The 20056-nt window shown below is 38.9% G+C and overlaps 1 protein-coding gene and 1 non-coding gene across 2 annotated transcripts; one reads left to right on the forward strand and one right to left on the reverse strand.

Annotated features, from left to right (window-relative positions):
- Nucleotides 1–1985: 1985 nt before the first annotated feature.
- Nucleotides 1986–18193, reverse strand: Sde2 (SDE2 telomere maintenance homolog). The gene is made up of 7 exons (XM_046419462.2): nucleotides 18033–18193; nucleotides 11321–11438; nucleotides 10265–10376; nucleotides 9056–9225; nucleotides 7486–7600; nucleotides 5103–5604; nucleotides 1986–2312 (listed from the first exon to the last, which is right to left on the reverse strand). The coding sequence occupies exons 1-7, from the start codon at nucleotides 18150–18152 to the stop codon at nucleotides 2091–2093; spliced, it is 1359 nt and encodes a 452-aa protein (XP_046275418.1). The 5' UTR covers nucleotides 18153–18193; the 3' UTR covers nucleotides 1986–2090.
- Nucleotides 3955–4027, forward strand: Trnaa-ugc (transfer RNA alanine (anticodon UGC)). The gene has a single exon. It is a non-coding gene; the product is annotated as a tRNA-Ala (tRNA).
- Nucleotides 18194–20056: the final 1863 nt, after the last annotated feature.

Here is a 20056-nt window from a genome sequence, read left to right on the forward strand (position 1 = left end):
TCTCAAACAACCAACTAATCCAACCAAACAACAACAAAAAAGACAGTAAAATGTTAGATCTAAATCAAACTGGCTGGGTGCAGTAGCGCACACCTGTAATCCTGCAGCTCGGGAGGCTAAAGCAAGTTCAAAACCAACTTCAGCAACTTAAAAAGGCTCTAAGCAATTTAGTGAGACCCTATCTCAAAATAAAAAAACAAAAAAAAAAAGGTTAGGATGTGGCTCAGTGGTTAGCTGCCCATGGGTTTAATCCCTGGTACCAAAAAAAAAAAAAAAACCACTAATTACATTTAGCTAGGACACAGTGGTATATTCCTGTAATCCCAGTGGCTCAGGAGGCTGAGGCAGGACTGTAACTTCAAAGCCAGCCGCAACAACTTAGAGAGGCCCTAAGCAACTCAGTGAGACCCTGCTCAACATTTAAAAAAAACAATCTGGGAATGTGGCTCAGCGATTGAGCACCTCTGGGTTCAATCCCTAGTGCTATACCCCCCAAAAGAAACTACATTTAATGGTAAACCAATTAAAAGGTCGAGATAGACTAAAAAATGCTAGCCCTTAATACATGCTTTATGTAAGAAACACACTTTAAAATAGACACAGAGAGGTAGTAAGTAAATGAATAGAAAAAGGTACAGAAGTACACTGTAAATAGTGAAGTATAAGGCTGGAGTGGCTACACTCACGTTAGATAAAGTAGACTTTTAACCAAAAAGTGTTACCAGAGATTAAAGAGGGAAATTTCACAATGATAAAATGTTCAGTACTGGGGTGGGGCGAAGCTCAGTGAGTTCTGGCCTAGCATGCCTAAGGCCCTGGTTCTAACCCTGACACCAAAAAATTGTTTGATTAGGAAAACAGTTACAGAACACTAGACTACAAAGCAAAAATTGATAAAATAAATACTGGGTCATAAAACAGGTCTTGATAAAACCAAAAGGACTGAAACTATAAAGAGGATATTTTCTGATCTCAATGGGATTAAAGTAGAAATCAGTACCAATATGATCTTTGGGGTGGGAGGGAGACAAACATTTGCTAACTAGACAACACACTTCTAGCTAATTCATGAGTCAAAGAACTCTAGGAAATCAAAATACTTAAACTTGATGATGATAAAAATGTTAATATGGTCAAGATATAACTTAAGTAGCATTTAATAGAAAACTTAGATTAAATATTTATACTAAAAAGTCAACTCAATGATCTAAGGCTTATCTTAGGAAGCTAAAGAAAAAAGAATAAAGTAAATCCAAGCTAAACTAAGAGAGGAACTAATAAAGAACAGAAATCATTGAAATCAAAAACAATTGAGAAAAACTAACAAAGCCAACATTGGTTCATGGAAAATCAGATGAACAAAGTTAATAGATCCCTAGTGCTGGACTCATAAGGAAAGAGAGAACCGAAATTACCAGTATCAGGGCTGGGAGATACCTCAGTGATGGAGCACTTGCCTACCATGCGCAAGGTCCTGGGTTCCATCCCAGTGCCACAAAAACTAACAAACAAACAAGAGGAAATTACAAGAATTAGAATGAAAAAGTAGTTTTCGCCACAGTACCTACAGACATAAAAGGAAAGAAAGGACTATTACAAAACTACAAACCTGACAACTTGGGCCACGTGAATAAATTCCTTGAAAATATAACTTTCCTAACCAAAATCTCAATAGCTCTTTATTTAACAAATTATTTATTATTAAAAACCTTCTTAGACTGGGAACAGTGCCACATGCCTACAATCCCACCAACTTGGGAGGCTAGGCAGGAGGATCCCAAGTTTGAGGCAAGCCTTAGCAACTGAGTGAGTCCCTGTTTCTCAAAATAAAAAGTAAAAAAGGTTGGGGGTGCAGCTCAATGGTAAAGGGCCCTGAGTTCAATCCTTAGCACCTCCACCCTTGCCAAAAAAAAAAAAACATGAAGGCCCAGATAGTTTCACACTTAATTCTACAAATGCAATAATAAAAAAGGGGACAGTTAGAATTGGGTTGTTAAAAATAGCTTTTAATTGATGGGAATGATGGCTACAAATTCACATTAGGCAGATTATCCAGCAGACTACACACAGGGATTCAGCTCTGATGAACTTCATTTCTTTTTTCCTTTCAAAGGCTTGGCGAATAAAGCTGGGTCAATCTGTTCTTTTGCAAGTCCTCGGACAGAGAAGAGTCTTGCTGCCCGTTCCTGTAGCGTCCCCCCACACTTCAGTCCAAGGGCCATCAGTTCACTCTTGAGTTTTTCCAAACCCAACAACTCTAGTTCTGCAGCAGAGCTGAATGCCAGCAAATCCACAGTTTCCTGACCAAGAACCTGAGGGGAAAAGAAAGAAAATATTTAAATCCAACACCTTCTGAAGGAGTTAACATTTTTCTGTTAACTACACTATTTTTCAAGTAACTATCATGTAATTTGCCATTATCTTATTACTGAATTTTAATAATCATCTAGATGTTACTCCATGGTTCATTCTTTCTTTTTGGTACTGGGAGTCACACAAATCCAATGGCACTTTACAACTGAACTATCTGTAGCCCTTTTTATTTTTTATTTTGAGATAGGCTCTAAGTTGCCAATGCCTCAAACTTGTGATTTCCTATCTCAGCCTCCCAAACTGCTAGAATTACAGGTGTGTACCACTGTACCAAGCCTTTATTCATTTTTCTAAAACTTTAGCCAGGATAAAGCTTTTAATGTTATCTGGTTTTGGTGGTGCATGCCTGTAATCCCAGTGACCTGGGAGGCTGAGGCAGAAGGATTAGGAGTTTCAGGTCAGCCTGAGCAACTTAGCAAGACTCTGTCTCAAAATAAATAAAATAAAAAGGTCAGGGGATGTAGCTCAGTGGTAAAGTACCAATAAATAAATAGATAAACACAAAATAAAAAAACAAAAAATTTCTAATGTATACATGCAATATGAAAATTAAATGCCTGGGCTGGGGTAGTAGCTCAGTGTCAGAGCGCTTGCCTAGTATGTGTGAGGCACCGGGTTTGATCCTCAGCACCACATAAAAATAAATAAATAAATAAAATAAAGGTATTGTGTTCAGTTACAACTAAAAGAATATTAAAAAAAAAATTAATGCCTAGGGCTAAAGATGTAGCTCTTGCCTAGCATTCGTGAAATCCCAAGTTCAATTCCTAAACAAACCACATGCTTACAACTCTAGAGATAGGATGAGGTCAAATTAAAGCATTAGCATGAAAAACTTCAGTGTCATCCACAGAAAGGGCAATTTATGCATTTTTGCTTATTTTGGGGGGCAGGGTAAGGGAAGATTCTGATTAGATAAATGACAATCAGAAGCATTTTCCTCCTATTCTAAAATGCAAACCCACAGAGTAAACATTAAAAGATTTTTGCTGGAAGGTATTCCATTGAAAATAGAGAATAATAATTAAAAAAAAAAAAAGAAAGAAAAGAAAATAGAGAATAATCATCTATCTATCTCTAAAAAAGTATGAACAACGAAAATAACTTTATTTATTTTATTTTTCAGTTTTTGGCGGACACAACATCTTTGTTTGTATGTGGTGCTGAGGATCCAACTCGGGCCGCACGCATGCCAGGCGAGCGCGCTACCGCTTGAGCCACATCCCCAGCCCCTGAAAATAACTTTTAAAAAAATTTTTTTGTAGTAGTAGACGGACAGAATGCCTTTATTTTATTTATTAACTTTTATGTGGTGTTGAGGATCAAACCCAGTGCCTCACGCATGGTAGGCCAGCGCTTTGACACTGAGCTACAGCCCCTGCCTGAAAACGATTTTTTAAAAGGCTCAACGTGAGACCTATGATTTAATGATAATTTTAAAAGGAATGGAATTTTCTATTAGAAAGATCTTTATGTCCAGTTGACAATTATTGTTCAAATTGTCTCATATGGGAAAGAAAAACTGTATAAGTAGTTTAGTGATAGGAAATATAAGCACATATAAAACTAAAGAGCCGGGCTGGGGATGTAGCTCAGTTGGTAGAGTGCTTGCCTTGCATGTACAAGGCCCTGGGTTCAATCCCCAGCACCACCAAAAAAAAAAAAAAAAAAAGAAAAGAAAAAAATTTGAGGCTGTGGATGTGGCTCAAGCGGTAGCGTGCTCGCCTGGCATGCATGCGGCCCAGGTTCGATCCTCAGCACCACATAAAACTAAAGGGCCATTTATCAAAATGTATCCTAGTTATTATATGTATTAAAAATAGCTAGTTGGAGACGGACATTATTACCTTTAAGTACACAGTATGACTTTACATATGGTACAACTCTACTTCATATACTACCAGAGAAATGAAAAGCTGTGCTCCATTTGTGTACAATGAACCCAAATGCATTCTGCTGTCATGTATAAATAATTAGAACAAATTAAAAAAAGATAATAAAGCAAACAAAAAGAATACCTAGCTGGGCACGGTGGCCCACGCCTACAATCCCAGCAGATCAGGAGGATGAGGCAGAAGGAGTAAGAGTTCAAAGACAGCCTCCAGCAAAAGTGAGGCCACTAAGCAACTCAGTGAGACCCTGTCTCTAAATAAAATACAAAATAGGACTGGGATATGGCTCAGTGGTCGAGTGCCCCTGAGTTCAATCCCTGGTACCCAAAAAATAATATTTGGTGCACACCTGTAATCCCAGAGACTAGGGAGACTGAGGCAGGAGGATTACAAGTTCAAGGCCAACTAGGGCAATTTAGCGAGATCCTTTCTCAAAATGAGAGATTAAAAAACAAGTTGGGGATGTGGCTCAGGGGTAGAGCACCTTTGTAGTCAATCCCCAGTACCACAAAAAAAGAGGGGGGGGAGTACCAATTAAGCTACAGTGTGTGTTATACATCTGACTTCAGAGATGATAAAATGTGAAAAATGTGCATCTTAAAACTAATGGCACTAAAGACACCACCTAGTGGCAAAATAGTATAAATACTAGAGCTTAAAAGAAAAACAACCAACCCTCTAGTGTGTCAAAGCTCCTCCATCATCTGTACTTCCTAGTATTAAACATGCCTTTTGCTACGCAGCTTATGGGGGAAAAAAGCACATTTTCATATTAATGACTTATTATGGAGATTAAATGGATTTGGCTCTAGACATTGACTCAAAATAAGTACTTACTCTATTTCCTGACTGGCTTTCCTCCAGTTTGGCAACGGGGACGTTTTCCCTATCCTCTCCAGGAGCTACCTTGGCAGCTATTTCTCCATCAGTGATTTCTTTTGTCCCTTTATTCTTACTCAGTCCAACACCAGCTGCTTCCCTTTCTGTGAGTTCTTGACATTCTGCTTTCTTTATCTCCTTAGTCTCTGTTTCTCTAACTGTCATCCTCTCCCTGTGCTCCTTGGTAGATGTCTCTCCCAGGTCTGCAAATAAGTCTTCTGAAATAAACTTCCCAGGGTCAGTCTCTGGACTCTGTACTTGTTCTGATAATCCAAGGTCTGTACTCAATTCTTCCTCCCTCTGAGAAGTGCTAGGAAATCTGGCTGCCATCTCAACAGCATCCCTGCCATTTTTTGGAGTGGCGAAGCTCATTCCTGAAGTACTAGGTGCTTCTTCTCTGTCATCATCTGAGCTCTCAGAACTGGATCCCTCAGCAGTCTCTAGTCCTTCCATGTCCAACCTGTCAGAATAAAAAGGTTTGATATTATTTACAGCTTCTATTTGTGTGTATGTATGTATTTACTATACTGACAGTTGAACCCAGGGGTGCTTTATCACGAGCTATATAATGGGTCCTTTTTTATTCTGAGACAGGATCTGGCTAATTTATCGAGGCTAGCCTCGAATTTGTAATCCCCCTGTCTCAGCCTCCCAAGTCACTGGAATTACAGGCTTGTGACACTGCAACAGGCCTATAGCTTCTATTTAAAGAGTTGTGGGATCTCCAAAAAATAGATTATTTGATTATGCTAGCTTGAGATAGAGAATAGGTCAATTTCAGAAAAAAAAAAAAAAAAATTCCAGAGCCATAAATAGAAGGGAAAAAAAAAAATCTGGGGATAGAACCAACCCTACCAACGATCCAATAGGATCCCATCCCTACCCCATCTCCAGAATCTTGTTTTAAAACTTGTAAAGCTCTTAAAATGAAGCTGATCTTGCTTAAAGCTCTCCTCACATTAATTTGAACCGTTGAAAATTAAATAAAATAATAAAGAAAATCCGTGCTTTATTCCTAATTGCCCTTAACTGGAAAAATCTCCAGACATCTATCAAGTGAAGAATAGATAAATAAATTGTAGCATATCCATGAAACGTGGCAATAAAAAGGAATGAACTACCGATACATATAATACCACAGATGATACTTAAACATCTGTTAAGCCAGGCATGGTGTGTAAGCCTGCAATACCAGTGATTTGGGAGGCTGAGAAAGGAGGATCACAAGTTCAAAGCCAGCCTCAGCAACTTAATGAGGCCCTAAGCATTGTAGTGAGACCCTGTCTCAAAAAATAAAAAGAGCTGGGCATGTGGCTCAGTGGTTAAGTGCCCCTTGGGGCTTCAATCCAGGTACCAAAAAAGAAAAAAAAAAAAAGTCTATATTAAGCAAAAGAAGTCAGGCACTGAAGTGTATGACATTCTGGAAAAGCCTAAATTATAAGAACAAACATCACACTGGTGGTCAGTGGTTGGAGAGTCTATGAGTGGAGGAAGGGAATTAACTGTAGGGGCATCAGGGAATTATTTAGGGTGACGAAAATACTGTTACCTTGATTGGGGTTATGGTTACATGACTATATATTATATACTTTTCAAAATCCACAGAACTGATCCATCAAAACAGACACATTTGCTGTATATGGACTGTACCTCAAAAAACCACAATAAATTTTTTAAATTACAGGTAATGCTACTACTTCTTCTTTTAGGAACATTTAATTCCCATCTCACAAAGAACACACAGAATTCTCAGCTGAACTCAACAGTTCATGACCTGTGGTTAATAATTATCCCTTCATCCCTAAAGGGGAGACTGACAAGGAAGCAAGATCCATTTGCAGTCACCATTTTCTAGAACTTGGCCCAAGGGAACCAAGCTGGCAACCAGAGGGCCAAAAGAACTATCAGAAGAATGGTGGTTTTGAAAAAGGGTTGGTGTGCTTTTCACCTACAAATGACAGAAGTCAAGAACTCAATGATAACAGTGAAAAAACAGAAAACAGAAGCAAGTGGAAATACAGTTTGCCTTTCAGCTGGAATTTTTAAAATCAACTCTTTCAATATCAAAAAGTAATTCAAATAGAAAGCTCTATTTGATGTTTCACTCCAAGGGAAAAAAATTATCCTTGAGGTTCCATTAATGGTACTCAGAGCACAAAGCTTTACTAGTGAGAACAATGCGACAATCACCAAAACCTGAAGACTGAAGCACTCTGGAAAATCTCCAAGCTCCTGTCAAACATTATGTAAAAATGTGCTTCTATCTACTGGATAGATAAGAAGGAAATAAATTATGTCAGTCCTTAAAGATCAATCTGAAATAAAAATGAAAGACACTCACCAAAAACATTTTCTTTTCTTTGCACTGGCTCCTTGGTCTGTATTTGATTTGTTGGGCCGCTTCCGATTCTCACTGATTTCTGCCGATACCATCTTGCTGGAGGCAGCTTGCATACCTAACCAGAAATTTAATAGTTTCTACTATCAAAGCCAAATTTAAAGAAATTATATAATCTGGATTGCAAGAGGAGCTGATATCTAAAATTCTAGATTGAAATTTCTTAATATACTCCACATCTCATATGGCTAAAATGAGACTAGCTTCAAGTTCACAGAGATTTCAAATAAACGTTCTGGTTCTGGAACCAGCTTTTTAAAGTACCAATGTCCAATTTGTAACTTAAGGCTGACAGATTCATAACTAGTCTTTTCCAAATCTAATTACTTATTCTCTTATGTTAGTCATTTGCATACATTTGTGCTTCCCCTGTTCTATCACAATCTTTGTTTTTTACCATACTGGGGATCACATCCAGGGGTGTTCTGCCACTGAATTACATCTCTAGCCTGTTTTATTTTATTTTGAGACAAGGTCTTGCTAAAACAGTCAAGGTTAGCCTCAACCTGCAATCCTCTGCCTCGGGCTTCTGAGTACCGGGGATTACAGGCATACATCGCCATGCCCAATCATCACAACCTTTTTTTGAAGGGATAGATATCTTTTTATTCAACTGTACCTACAACAGGTCTAGCACATGCTTTGGATGTCAAAAAATTAGTGAGAACTATTCTCATTAAAAACCATTTAAGGGGCTGGGGTTGTGGCTCAGAGATAGAGCGCTCGCCTGGCATTCGTGGTGCACTGGGTTCAACCCTCAGCACCACATAAAAATAAAATAAAGGTACTGTGTTTACCTATAACTAAAAAATAAATATTAAAAAAATTAAAATATTGCTAGGCACAGTGGCACATACTGTGATTCCAGCAACTGAAGAGGCTGAGATAGGAGGATCTTAAGTTCAAGGCCAGCCTCAGCAACTTAATGAGACCCTGTTTCAAAAATTAAAAATAAAGGGCTGGGATTGTGGCTCAATTGAAGAGTGCTTGCCTCGCACATGTGAGGCACTGGGCTCGATCCTCAGCACCACATAAAAATAAATAAACAAATAAAGATATTGTGCCCATGTATAACTAAAAGAAAAAATATATAATAAAAAAATTAAAAATAAAAAGATTAAGGATATAGCTCAGTGATAAGGTATCCCTAGGTTCAATCCCCAGTACACCCCACCAATTTTTTTTTTTTTTTGAGCTAAAATTGAAAGCAAATACAATGAGGTCTGGACCTCCCAAAGACTAGGCTTATCCCAACCTGCAAACATATAAAATGTGTTCTTACCTGGGGCCCATGGAATTCAGGGGTTAAATATGCTCAATGTGTGTGTATGTGTTTTGTTTGGAAGAGAGTTAAAATACATTGTTTTTAAAGGGAGAGGTTCCAAGGCTTTTAGAAGACTCTCAGAAGGCCAAGACCCTCAAGAGAGCTTAAGAAGACTCTCTGTGTGCAGTGTGGAGCACCCTGAAACTGCAGGCTTCCGGAGTGTCATGGACTACACTGAGGAATTCTCACCTTTAAGGACGGAATCCTCTAGCCGCTCCGCCATCTCATGGCACTGCTGCTGGTAGTCGGGGCTGGTGAAGCAGTGCTTGGGTTCTGCAAGCTTCCGCTGTAGGCGCTCCAGGCGCTTTTGCTCCTTTTCAGCCTCCCGCTCAGCTTGCTGTTTTACCCACTCAGCCATTCTGAGGAAGGGGAAAAAGAGATGTAATTGAATGGACACATTATATATAGTCATGTGTTTCCTTCAATGACAGATTGCATATATGACGGTGGTCCAGAAAACTGTAATGTGGAGCTGAAAATTTCTACTGCCTAATGACACAACAGGCCAGTAACTTTGCAGCACAAAGCATAACATACCTCTCTGTGGTGGTGTTGGTGTGAACAAACCGGTGCTGCCAGTTGGGTATAAAGACAGCACATACAATAACGTATACAACATAATCTCTGATGATAAAAAAATCACTTACTGATTTATGTATTTAATGTACTCTACTATTTATTGTTATTTTATTTTTAGTGCTGGGATTGAACCCAGGGTCTTGCACATGCTAGACGAGTGCTCTACCACCAAGCTAGACCCCAGTACCTACTGTTATTTTAAGGTATATTTCTATTTGTTAAAAAAAAAGTTTATTGTAAAACAGTGTGCCATGTTTAGCAAGGAGCAGCCTCAAGTATCTTTTGATTGCATCGAGTGATCAACCTATACCACCTGGGTTTGTCCATGTATACTCTAATGCTAGTACAACAAATTTGTCTAACCAGGCATTTCTCAGAACAAGTTTTCGTTGTTAAGCAATGTGTGACTACGTTTATATAAATAAAAGGCCCTCCACATGAATCAATAGAATCTTACTCAGATTGTGATATTTCCCCAGAAAAGTGTGCCATATTTATTGCTAGCATATTGTTATGGACTTAAGTAAACCCCAAAGATAATTATTAAATTATGGAAAAGATTGAATCAGATAATAACTGAGTATAAATATTTTTAAAATATATATTTTTTTAGTTGTTGGTGGATCTTTATTTTATTCATTTATCTATATGGGGCACCGAAGATCAAACCCAGTGCCTCACACATGAGGCAAGAGCTCTACCACTGAGCTACAACCCCAGCCATGAGAGTGTAAATATTTCTGATATGCATAGCCATATGTGTAATTTGCTAGTGAAAGTATGCTGCTCTCTTTAAAACAAAAGAGGTGGGTGTCTTACGCTTTCTCATGATTGACATCTCGTAGTCTCCTTCCACTGAGATCCCGGCAAGCTTCTCGATTGGTTGTCTTCTCAATCTGAGCACCAAGTGCTCGGAGCATGGATCCAAAACCTGAGTTGATACATTTGAAGAATAAGATAAAACATATCCAAAGAAAGTTACAAGTGAAACTTGTGAAAAAGTCTATCACTAAATTAAAAGTGATCTGTCTCTATAGTTTCCTTTCTCTCTCTTTTTTTTTTTTTTTAGAAAGTAAACATGAAGGTACTAGCCTAAGCAACAAAGGCAAAAAGATCAATAACTCAGATTTAACTTCAAACCTTTCACCTTCTCTAAAATACTGTATTGTATAGTGGAAATATTCAAAGGGCTTTATCCAATGCTAGAGATCCCAAGATACCCAGATTAATAATTCAAGAATTACGTAGTGAGATTTTTGAATGAGTTTAAAAGGAAAGGTAACCTGAAGCTGTCAAATGGTTGATGACATATTTCATTCTTATGGATACAAATTCAAAGAGCTGAAAGATTACAGTTTTGAGATGTCAATGCTCTAAAAAACCAAACAAATCATTGTAGATTTTGAGAAAACTCAAGAAGTACATGTTTGACTCTTTTCTTTTCTCTCTTCTTAGACATAACAGCATAACCAGATCCTCACCTAATCTACCCCCCACAGCAAACAGTTGTTTCTTAAGGCAACTTTAGGTCACCCTCCCAACTATAAGGAGAGGTAAAATTGGGAGATTTGACTGTTTTAAAGCTCTTTTCTTCAGCAAATGGGAGAGACTAATGGTCATCTTTCTTGTCTAATCTTCCCTGAAATTTTAGAACCTGAGTTCCTAAGAGCAATCTGGCTCAACATGTGACGTGTACTATACAATTATTTCTTCTTCAAAAAGAACAAAAGAGGAAATACTCAAAATTAGGTAATCAAGGATTTTATAAGGCAAAACAACGCTGGCATTCTTCAGAGACCAAGAAGTTTGTTAATCCAAAACAATGCTAAAGTCTACTGATGTGTGACAACTAAGTAATCAGCATTCATGTCCTACCTCCTTTCCCACCACAAAGTCGGGGTTCCAAACTATAAACAGCTCCATGCTGCACTGTATCATCGGTGCTAACGAGAGCTCCATTGCATTTCACAAAGAAGTATTCCACTGGAACATCCTAGAGACAAATTTAGGCTTTTTAATACTTTTTCTTACAGAAAGAAACCTGTTATCTTTTTATTACTCAATAATAAGCACATGGTATATTCAATCAATATTTGTTGAAATGAAAGTGAAAATTACTAAAAGAAAAAAAGGCATTTGACACATGCTAGATATTTTTTTCTTACTATTACCTAATCAGGGCTTAGGATGTAGCTCAGAGGTAGAATGGTTGGCTAACATGCACAGGCCCTGGGTTTGATCCCCAGCACAGCCCCCCAAAATCCATGGATTTATTATATCTAATCGTGATATATAAAACCTGTAGTCTTTTTGTTTTGAATTTTTAATATTTATTTTTCAGTTTTTGGTGGACACAACATCTTTATTTTATGTGGTGCTGATGATCGAACCCAGCGCCCCACGCATGCCAGGCGAGCGCATTACCGCTTGAGCCACATCCCCAGCCCTAAAACCTGTAGTCTTTTTTTGGTAGAAATCAAAAGCTACTTTCTTCTTCTCCCATAGGTCACCTGAGCCACAGGACTCAGATCCAATAACTCTGAGGTCCTCTGTCCTTTGACATTTTAAAAAATGGGTAAAATCAAGTTAACATCAAGACTGATCCACAAATTGAAAATATAAATCCTGAAAAGTATAGATAGGGATAAGAAGGGGGTGAGTGAGAGACAGGTACCGTTTTTAATAAATCTATATAAGCTTTAACATTTTTAGAACTGCCTGGCAGCCAGTGTTTGTCTCTTCTGCTGATGCCCCCAACTTATAGCCCAAATAAACCCAAACCCACTCTGTATACATCAATCTCACATAATAAATATGTATGTATATGTATATATACATATTATATGCATAAGTGTCTGAGGCTGCAAAATATTCTTCAAAGTTACATCAAATTAGAAATTATATAGCTGAATCTACAACATCAGGAAAGAAAAAAAATCTAAAAACCAATAGAAAAGAAAAAATGCATTATTTGTATCTTCCTGAAGCAAAACTACAAATAACTCATTCTAAACCATATCACAGCAGAGCATGGTAGTACACTTATAATCCCAGTGGCTCAGGAGGCTGAGGTAGAAGGAGTGTGAGTTTAAGGTCAGACTCAGCAAGTTAGGCTCTAAGAAACTTGGTGAGACCCTGTCTCAAAAGAGAAAATAAAATGAGCTTTAAAAAAAAAAAAAAAATCACATAATTATTCCTTTTTAAAAAAAAAAAAAAAAAACAGTGGCAGGGCGGTGACTAGGGATTTAGCCCAGGGCAATTTGAGCTACATCCCCAGGCCTTTTTTAATTCTAAGACAAAATTTTGCTAAATTGCTTAGGGCCTCACTAAATTGCTGAGGCTGGCTTTGAACTTTCAATCCTCCTGTCTTAGCCTCCAGAGAAGAAGTGCACCACTTGCCAGCTACATATAATTAATTCTAAAGGAACTATTCATTCATTCAACAACTATTAATTAACTGCTCATTTTCTATTATTATAATACGTCCACTACCTTTCAGGTGTTGGAATACTATGCAAATAAAGTCCTGCCTCGTGGACCTATCATTCTAGTGGGGAAAGAAAAATAATGAGAAAAAAAAAAGTACATATCATGTCAAGTGATAATAAGCAGGACAAAGGGACAGGCGATCTATTTTATATTGCTAGTCCAGGAAATCTCTGATCAACGATATTTGAGCAGTGAAGTAAAGAAAGTGAGTAAATAAGCCATGAACTTTTCTAGGGGAACAGCACCCCAGACAGAGGCACCAGGCAAATGCAAAGAGCTGAAGCTGGGCACAGCACTAAGAAGCACACCTGTAATCACAGCTACTTAGGAGGCTGAGGTAGGAGGACCACAAGTTCAAAGCCAGTTCAGGCAAGACCTTGTCTCAAAATAAAATTTTAAAGAGATGAGAATTAGCTCAGAGGTAAAGTGCTTGACTAGCATTTGCATGGCTCATACATACAAAGATCTGAAGCAGGAATAAGCTTCAAGCACTCCAGGAAAAGCAAAATGGCAAATATGGCTGGAATGAAATAAGCCCAAGAATGTCAAGGCATTAAAATCCATTATAAGAACTTAGGGTTTTACAACTATAGCATAGTGTTGAACAAAGTAGGACGATGATCAAAGTTATGCTTTTAAAGGACCACTCTAGATGTTGAGTTGCAAATAAAGCTACAAAGATAAATCAGTGAGACATTTCTGTGATGATACAGGTGAGAAATGAAAGCTACTCATGCCAATGTGGTAGTGGCAGAAGGCAATAAAAATATTGAGGACACGCTGAAGGTAGAGGCAATAAGATTTGCTAATGGTCTGGATAGATAAAGTGAAAACAATAGAACTGGGGAGGAGTTCAAAATTTTGATATATGTTCTTCTGCTTTGTCACTGTAGAAGTTGAAGCACCAACTTGTTCCCTAAGGTAAAGGCCATATAAGTAATAAGACATAAGGAGTCCAGAGCCCAATCAGGTAACAAGGAGCCACCCAAACAGCCTGACTCCTTTTACACATGAGAAAGAAAAATCTACCTTGTTTTAATCTAAGAAATTAAAAGAAATAAAAATTTGGTTTGACAAGTGGGAGAATAGATTTGCCACTTATCAGGATGGAGAAGAAAGTTTTGGGGGGAAAATTAGTTGCAGGTTGTTATGTCTGTTAGGCAAATGGAGATGTTAAATAAACTGATGGATATACAAATCTGAAGTTCAGGTGAATATTGGGACTGGAGATTTACATATGAAAGTTGTGAGCACACTGATGAAATCCACTGGGTCAGAGGAAATCTACCAGAAAAAACAAACCCTGGTAACTCCAAGGTTTAGAGATTAGGGAGATGGGGAGGAAGCAGCGAGAGGTCAATGAGGGGTTGGGGAGATAATTCAGTTGGTAGAGTGCTTGCCTTGCATGCACAAGGCCCTAGGGGGGTGAAGTAGAAGAGAACTAAAGGTGATGACTAGTTGCTTGAAAAAAAGTGTGGAGAAAGTAATGATCAACTATGCCAAATGATGCTGATGCTCCAAATACAATGAAACCTGGAGACTGATTACTGGATGTGGCAACATAGAAAACAGAGATGAGCATGAAAGTTGTTTGGAGTAAGGGGAACAAAAGCCTAACGAAAACTCAAAAAGAGTTTACCTTCAAGAATTTTTTCTATAAAGAAAACCAGAGACTGAGGATATCATTTCCCTAGCATGGACCAAGTCCTGGACTCCACCTCCAGCACCAAAAAAGAAAAGAAAAACAAAAACAGAGAAAATCGAAGTGATAGCTGAAGGGATGTGAGCTCATATTTACACATTGGTAGAAATGAGCAGTAAAAAGGAAAAACATGGAAATACAGAGAACTAATGCTTAAAAAAAAAGTCCTTTAATAACTGAGGGGACAGATGTTGTGCAGAATAGAAGATAATTATGAATTATTTGTGAAATAATGAGGACAAATCACCCATAGCAATAGAAGAAAATGCTGAATACATGGCAGGTAGGTAAAGGAACTGGTATGAGAATTAGGAAATTCTCTTCTTACTACCTCAATGAACAGAAAGTTGGGGCCTCAAAGAGGAAGTATTGAAAATTTAGAGAAGAAATGAAAGAGGACCAATAAGAGTGAGAGTGATGAAATTAACCAGGGCTTCCTCACCCTGTTAATACCATGGTATATATAAAAAATATTTGTGACGTGGGGAAACAAGCAAAGTCCAGATTCTGTCCAGCTGCTCAAGTGATTACAGAGTTCAGGATGCTAAGCAGTCCTGGAAGTCCACTTTGGATTAGGAAAATATAGCTGCCAAGCAGTACTGGGTATAAATTGAGTGAAACGTATTTGTGAGATTACATTTTTCCCTACCACAGCACTTGCCCAGATGTCTGGGCAGAATAAATGGACAGCTGGATTTAAGTAGTTTGGCATTTGTTTTCCCAACTAAAAATGATGTCCTGGAAGAGAAGCAAAAGAGCTAAGGCTATCTACAATGATGTGATTAACTTAAGATCATTCTTATCTGTAAGATACTATCTATTTTAAGACTGTTGTAAAGTTAAATATGTAATGCATCTCATATTTGTTTTAATGTTTATTTTTTAAAAAGTCACTTTAATTTCTTGTAATATTTTATCTAATGGGTATGGTATTTCTAATATTTTAAATAACTTTGAAAGACATTAATGTGAAGGCAGAAACTTCATTTCCAAACAGAACTACTCATTAAACAAGAAAACTGGGGCTGGGGATGTGGCTCAAGCGGTAGCGCGCTCGCCTGGCATGCGTGTGGCCCGGGTTCGATCCTCAGCACCACATACAAACAAAGATGTTGTGTCCGTTTATAACTAAAAAATAAATATTAAAATTCTCAAAAAAAAAAAAAAGAAAACTAACCAAAACTGAATCTTCTATTTGTTAAGATTCTTGTCAAGTAAGTCTCTCTAGAAAAAAAAAAGAAAAGAAAAGAAATTTGGAGTTATCTGATTAACTATCTGTGTATTATCAAGCACACTTCAAGGGTCATCAGGGACAAATCTGTAGTTCAATCAAGTAAAATTTATTGACTCACTGCAATAAAGGGGAATTGCACACCAAAAGAATCACGGAATATCTCACCAATAAAAGAAAAATAGGATCTGGGGCAAGGGTGAAGTTAGGTGGAATTTAAATGAAGCAGTGTTTTGACAGGCTTAAAACAAATCAGTTCTATGTGTAAAAGGGCCAACATCAGGTCTGAACTGTGAAACACACCCAGTTTCCTCTTTCCTCTATTTAAGATAGATATGGAATGTTGTGTCCAGAAGCTCCTAATCAGAAGCTCTGCACCTGGTTTGAAAATCAAGAGTACTTCTCTGTATCAAAGAGACTTAGACCATCAAGGCAAGGGTAGAATATTTCATTATCACTGATATAATTTTAAACAGTGGAGTTTTTAAATCCATCTATGATTTATTTGACTAAGTTTTCCCAGTGAATAAGACAAGATTTTTAAGGAGGTGTTTATAAAATTTTACCGTTGTAGCATGTCTTTGGGAAAAACACTGTTTTCTATTAACTTTGCAAATGGCTTTATCTGTGTCTGTTATGCCTGATGAAAACAGGACAGATTTTAATTTTCTCAGTGGGAACTAACACTAATTTTCTAATTTCAGAACACTTTTGTTTTTAAAAGCATAGGCGTGGGTCAGGCATGATGGTGCATACCTAGAATCCCAGTGACTGAAGCAGGAGGATGGAAAGTTCAAGGTAAACTTCTACAAATTAGCAAGACCTGGTCTTGGAATTTAAAAAACAAATAAATAGAGACAGGGGACATAACTCAGTGGCAAAGTGCCCTTGGGTTCAATTCCCAATACTACCACCTAAAAAAGCATAGATGTGAACCTGAACTATTTTTATGTTTCAACATCTCATCAAATACCCTTTTATAAGTTGTTTCTATTCAGATTTGCTATAGTGATGTTTGTGAAATAACTGTCAGAATTCATTTCCATTTCTTGCTACTTATTTTAAAATTCTTATTCCCATCACTCCTGAGAGTTACGATCCTATTTTTTTTCTGGTTCCACTTTGGATCAACTGTTAGTAATAAGTTTGGAAACTTCATATCAGTTATTTTCAAGTATATTAAAAGCCAACTATTTTGCAAAATTGTTTTCCCATTCAGATGGTCCAAAACAGCTCTGCTGTTTTTAGACTAGACTGCAACAAGAAAGAAAGCAGGAAGCTGGAAAACCACATTATTTGCAAACGCACATTGCTTCTCCATGGAACAAGACCTAGTGTTTTAAAGATTTGGTTTGCAGTGTTAACATTTGTTAAGCTTATAAGTAACGGAAAAAACAGCATGGATTAGGTGTATAATCAGAATTCTAGATCAAGTGCCAAAATTTTAAAATTAGATTCAAGAGGACCACTAATTTTCTTAGATAAATGAACATATTTATTATTTCACAATTGATAAACACTTGCTTACTTGGGAATTAAGTAAAAGAATACAGGTATACAGGTAACCTTACAAGTCCTTGATGGGTTTTCATAAATATGCATGGACAAAAAAAAAAAACATTAAATTATTGACGAAAACATCTAAATAATAAGACAAGAATCCATGCCCTCAACAGTACAGTGTTTAAGTGGGTGGCCCCGACCAGCGACTGGAGGAATCCAGTGACTAGATGAACTCACTCCGCTCCCCAATGGTCTTTTGATCTGGGTTTGGCTAGGACATATTTCTCTAAGAACTCAACAGGGTTTTGTGGTTAGCAGACACAATGCACGTCCCTATGAATGTAAGGACATGAGCCTTAAAGGTCACCTGGTCCAAATACCTAATTTACAGATAAAGAAACCGAACCAAAGTGTAAATCAGGGCTGAACTAATAAACACCCATAATTAGCATTTTTTCTTTTCTCTTTCTATGGGGAGGCAAAGCAACCACCTTCAAAACACAAAAGGTCTCAGTATTAGTTTGATGCACCTTAAAACTGGAGAACTTAGTCTCAAACCCAAAACCCCAGAGAATAAGACCTACCCCGAGACAGACCCTGTTCGCACCCAGCCCAGCCCCTAGGCTGCCTTTCCCCTACCTTCCAGGAACCGCGATCCTCACCTGATCTTGGCAGTGTCCGTGGATAAAATCCCGTACGGAACACCGGTCCGAGGTACACTGCACCGCCTTGCACCCGGAGCCGGGGCCGCGAATCCACGCCAGCACCACAGTCCCCGCCATTTTCCCTAGTCCCGGAACCTCCAGACGCCCTGAAATACTAAGCGCCACAACCATCTGGTCGCATCTTGATGACGCTAGGCCTCGCCTTCCAGCGCCCCGCCCTGCACGTTTCCACTCGCCCCGCCCTTCCCCAGGGGCAAGTCACGTGGCCCTGGCGGCCGTGCCGAGCGGGTGGGGGGAGGGGAACAGGAAGGGCCTGACTGAGGCCGATAAGCCGGCAGAGCGCGAGGGCGAGGCGTTGCTAGGAGTGGTTGCTAAGGCGGGGCTCGAGGGACTGGCTATAAAAGGCTGGCGCTAGGTTAGGTTTCCAGCGTTCTGGCTGTGAGCGATAAGACTGTAACTAAGCACCGCCCTGTGCCGCGGGCTTTGGCCCTTTTCCTTGCATCTGTGTAGTTATTTTTGGGTCGCAGAGAATTGTGGCCTGAGACGGCACTGCTCCCTGGAGGTGTGAGGAGAGAAGCTGCAGTCCGGAAGCTGGTTTGGGGGGGCTGCTTCCTTCTCCTGGGGGAGCCCCCCCCAGCTCGAGGGACGAGGGAAACAGAGGTCCCCGAACAGCGGGCCGCGTGTTTTTTTCCTTCAGATTTCCAGAGCGTCCCTTTTCCTCTTCGGGAGCAGCCAAGCTCGGTTTACTCATTTCTGCCTGTTTGCGCTCTGCGTTATCTCCACTTTGTCTCTGTTTTCAAAATATTTCACAGCAAGTGAGCCCTTGTGAAAGACAGTGGCATGAGTGACGTTTATAGTATGCTGCTTCAAAAAAAAAAAAAAAAAAGCCCTGCCATAACTTTTATTCTGCACCATGGAAACATGCTCGTTCGGATTTGCATAACGTAACTTTAAGGCTCTGGCACTCTGAGGGAGTCCCTTAATACTTAATATGCTGAGATTATGGCTTTCTAAAATTCTGAGCAATTTAAAAGCCGCTAGTTTGAAGCTAGGAGGGTTAGCAGGAGATATCCACGCCTCCTAGACACAAATGTATTGGCCCACAGAATCGCTTTCTCTGCTGTTAAGGTGCGCGGCAATGTCACTCATCACCAAGGGGGAAAAAAATTCAGAACTTGTTTAATTGAGGCAGTGTGAGCAAAAATCGAGTTCCAATGCCAGTGAAGTTATAGGTTCTCTTGTCTTTATTTTGCACAGGAGGGGAAGAGAGACAGGGCCTCCATGGGTTTTCCAGTAGATAAAGAAAAATTACACAAAATAAAGCATGTTGTGCCCTGAAGCAATATTTTGCAAAAGGGGTGTCCTGGTGATCCTGGGGTAAATAGATGTCTCATCAAGTATTATGTAAGCAGCCCACAGGTGGGGATGTAGCTCAGTTGGTAGAGTACTTGCCTAGTATTTGCAAGGCCCTGGGTTTGACCCCCAGCACCACCAAAAAAAAAGTAGTATGTAAGAGTTCAAACACTAGAAATCATGAGTCCTTTAGTCCTTACAGTCAATTTTTCATCTTCAAGGTTACTTGCTCAGAACAAATAATTTAGAGCTGTGATCCCACAATCTCTTCTTATTCATAGATTCTGCTTTCGGGGGAGGGAAATTAGCTATTTCAAGAGTCTTCAGCCAGGCACTGTGGTGCATTCCTCTAGACTCAGGAGGTTGAGACAGGAGGATCCCAAGTTGGAGGCGCTCAGCAATTTAGTGAGACCCTGTCTAAAAAAAAAAAGGCGGGAGGAAGGCCTGGGAATGTAGCTCAGTGGTAAAGTGCCTCTGAATTAAATCCCCAGTACCAAAAATAAAGTCTTGGGTTCTTTCTCCCCTACAAATGGCTAGATAAAGATAAGTTTAAGTTTATGTTTCTGTATCAGGATAATGTTTTGTGTCCTGTAATGGCTTCAGTAACCCCTCCTAATAAGGAAAGTCTGCATCATTTATTATTAAATAATTTATCTAGCTCTCCCCAG

Source organism: Marmota monax, unplaced genomic scaffold (genome assembly GCF_021218885.2).
Source record: "Marmota monax isolate L192 unplaced genomic scaffold, Marmota_monax_Labrador192_F-V1.1 WCK01_AAM20220418_F8-fsc00153, whole genome shotgun sequence".
Taxonomy (NCBI): Eukaryota; Metazoa; Chordata; class Mammalia; order Rodentia; family Sciuridae; genus Marmota; species Marmota monax.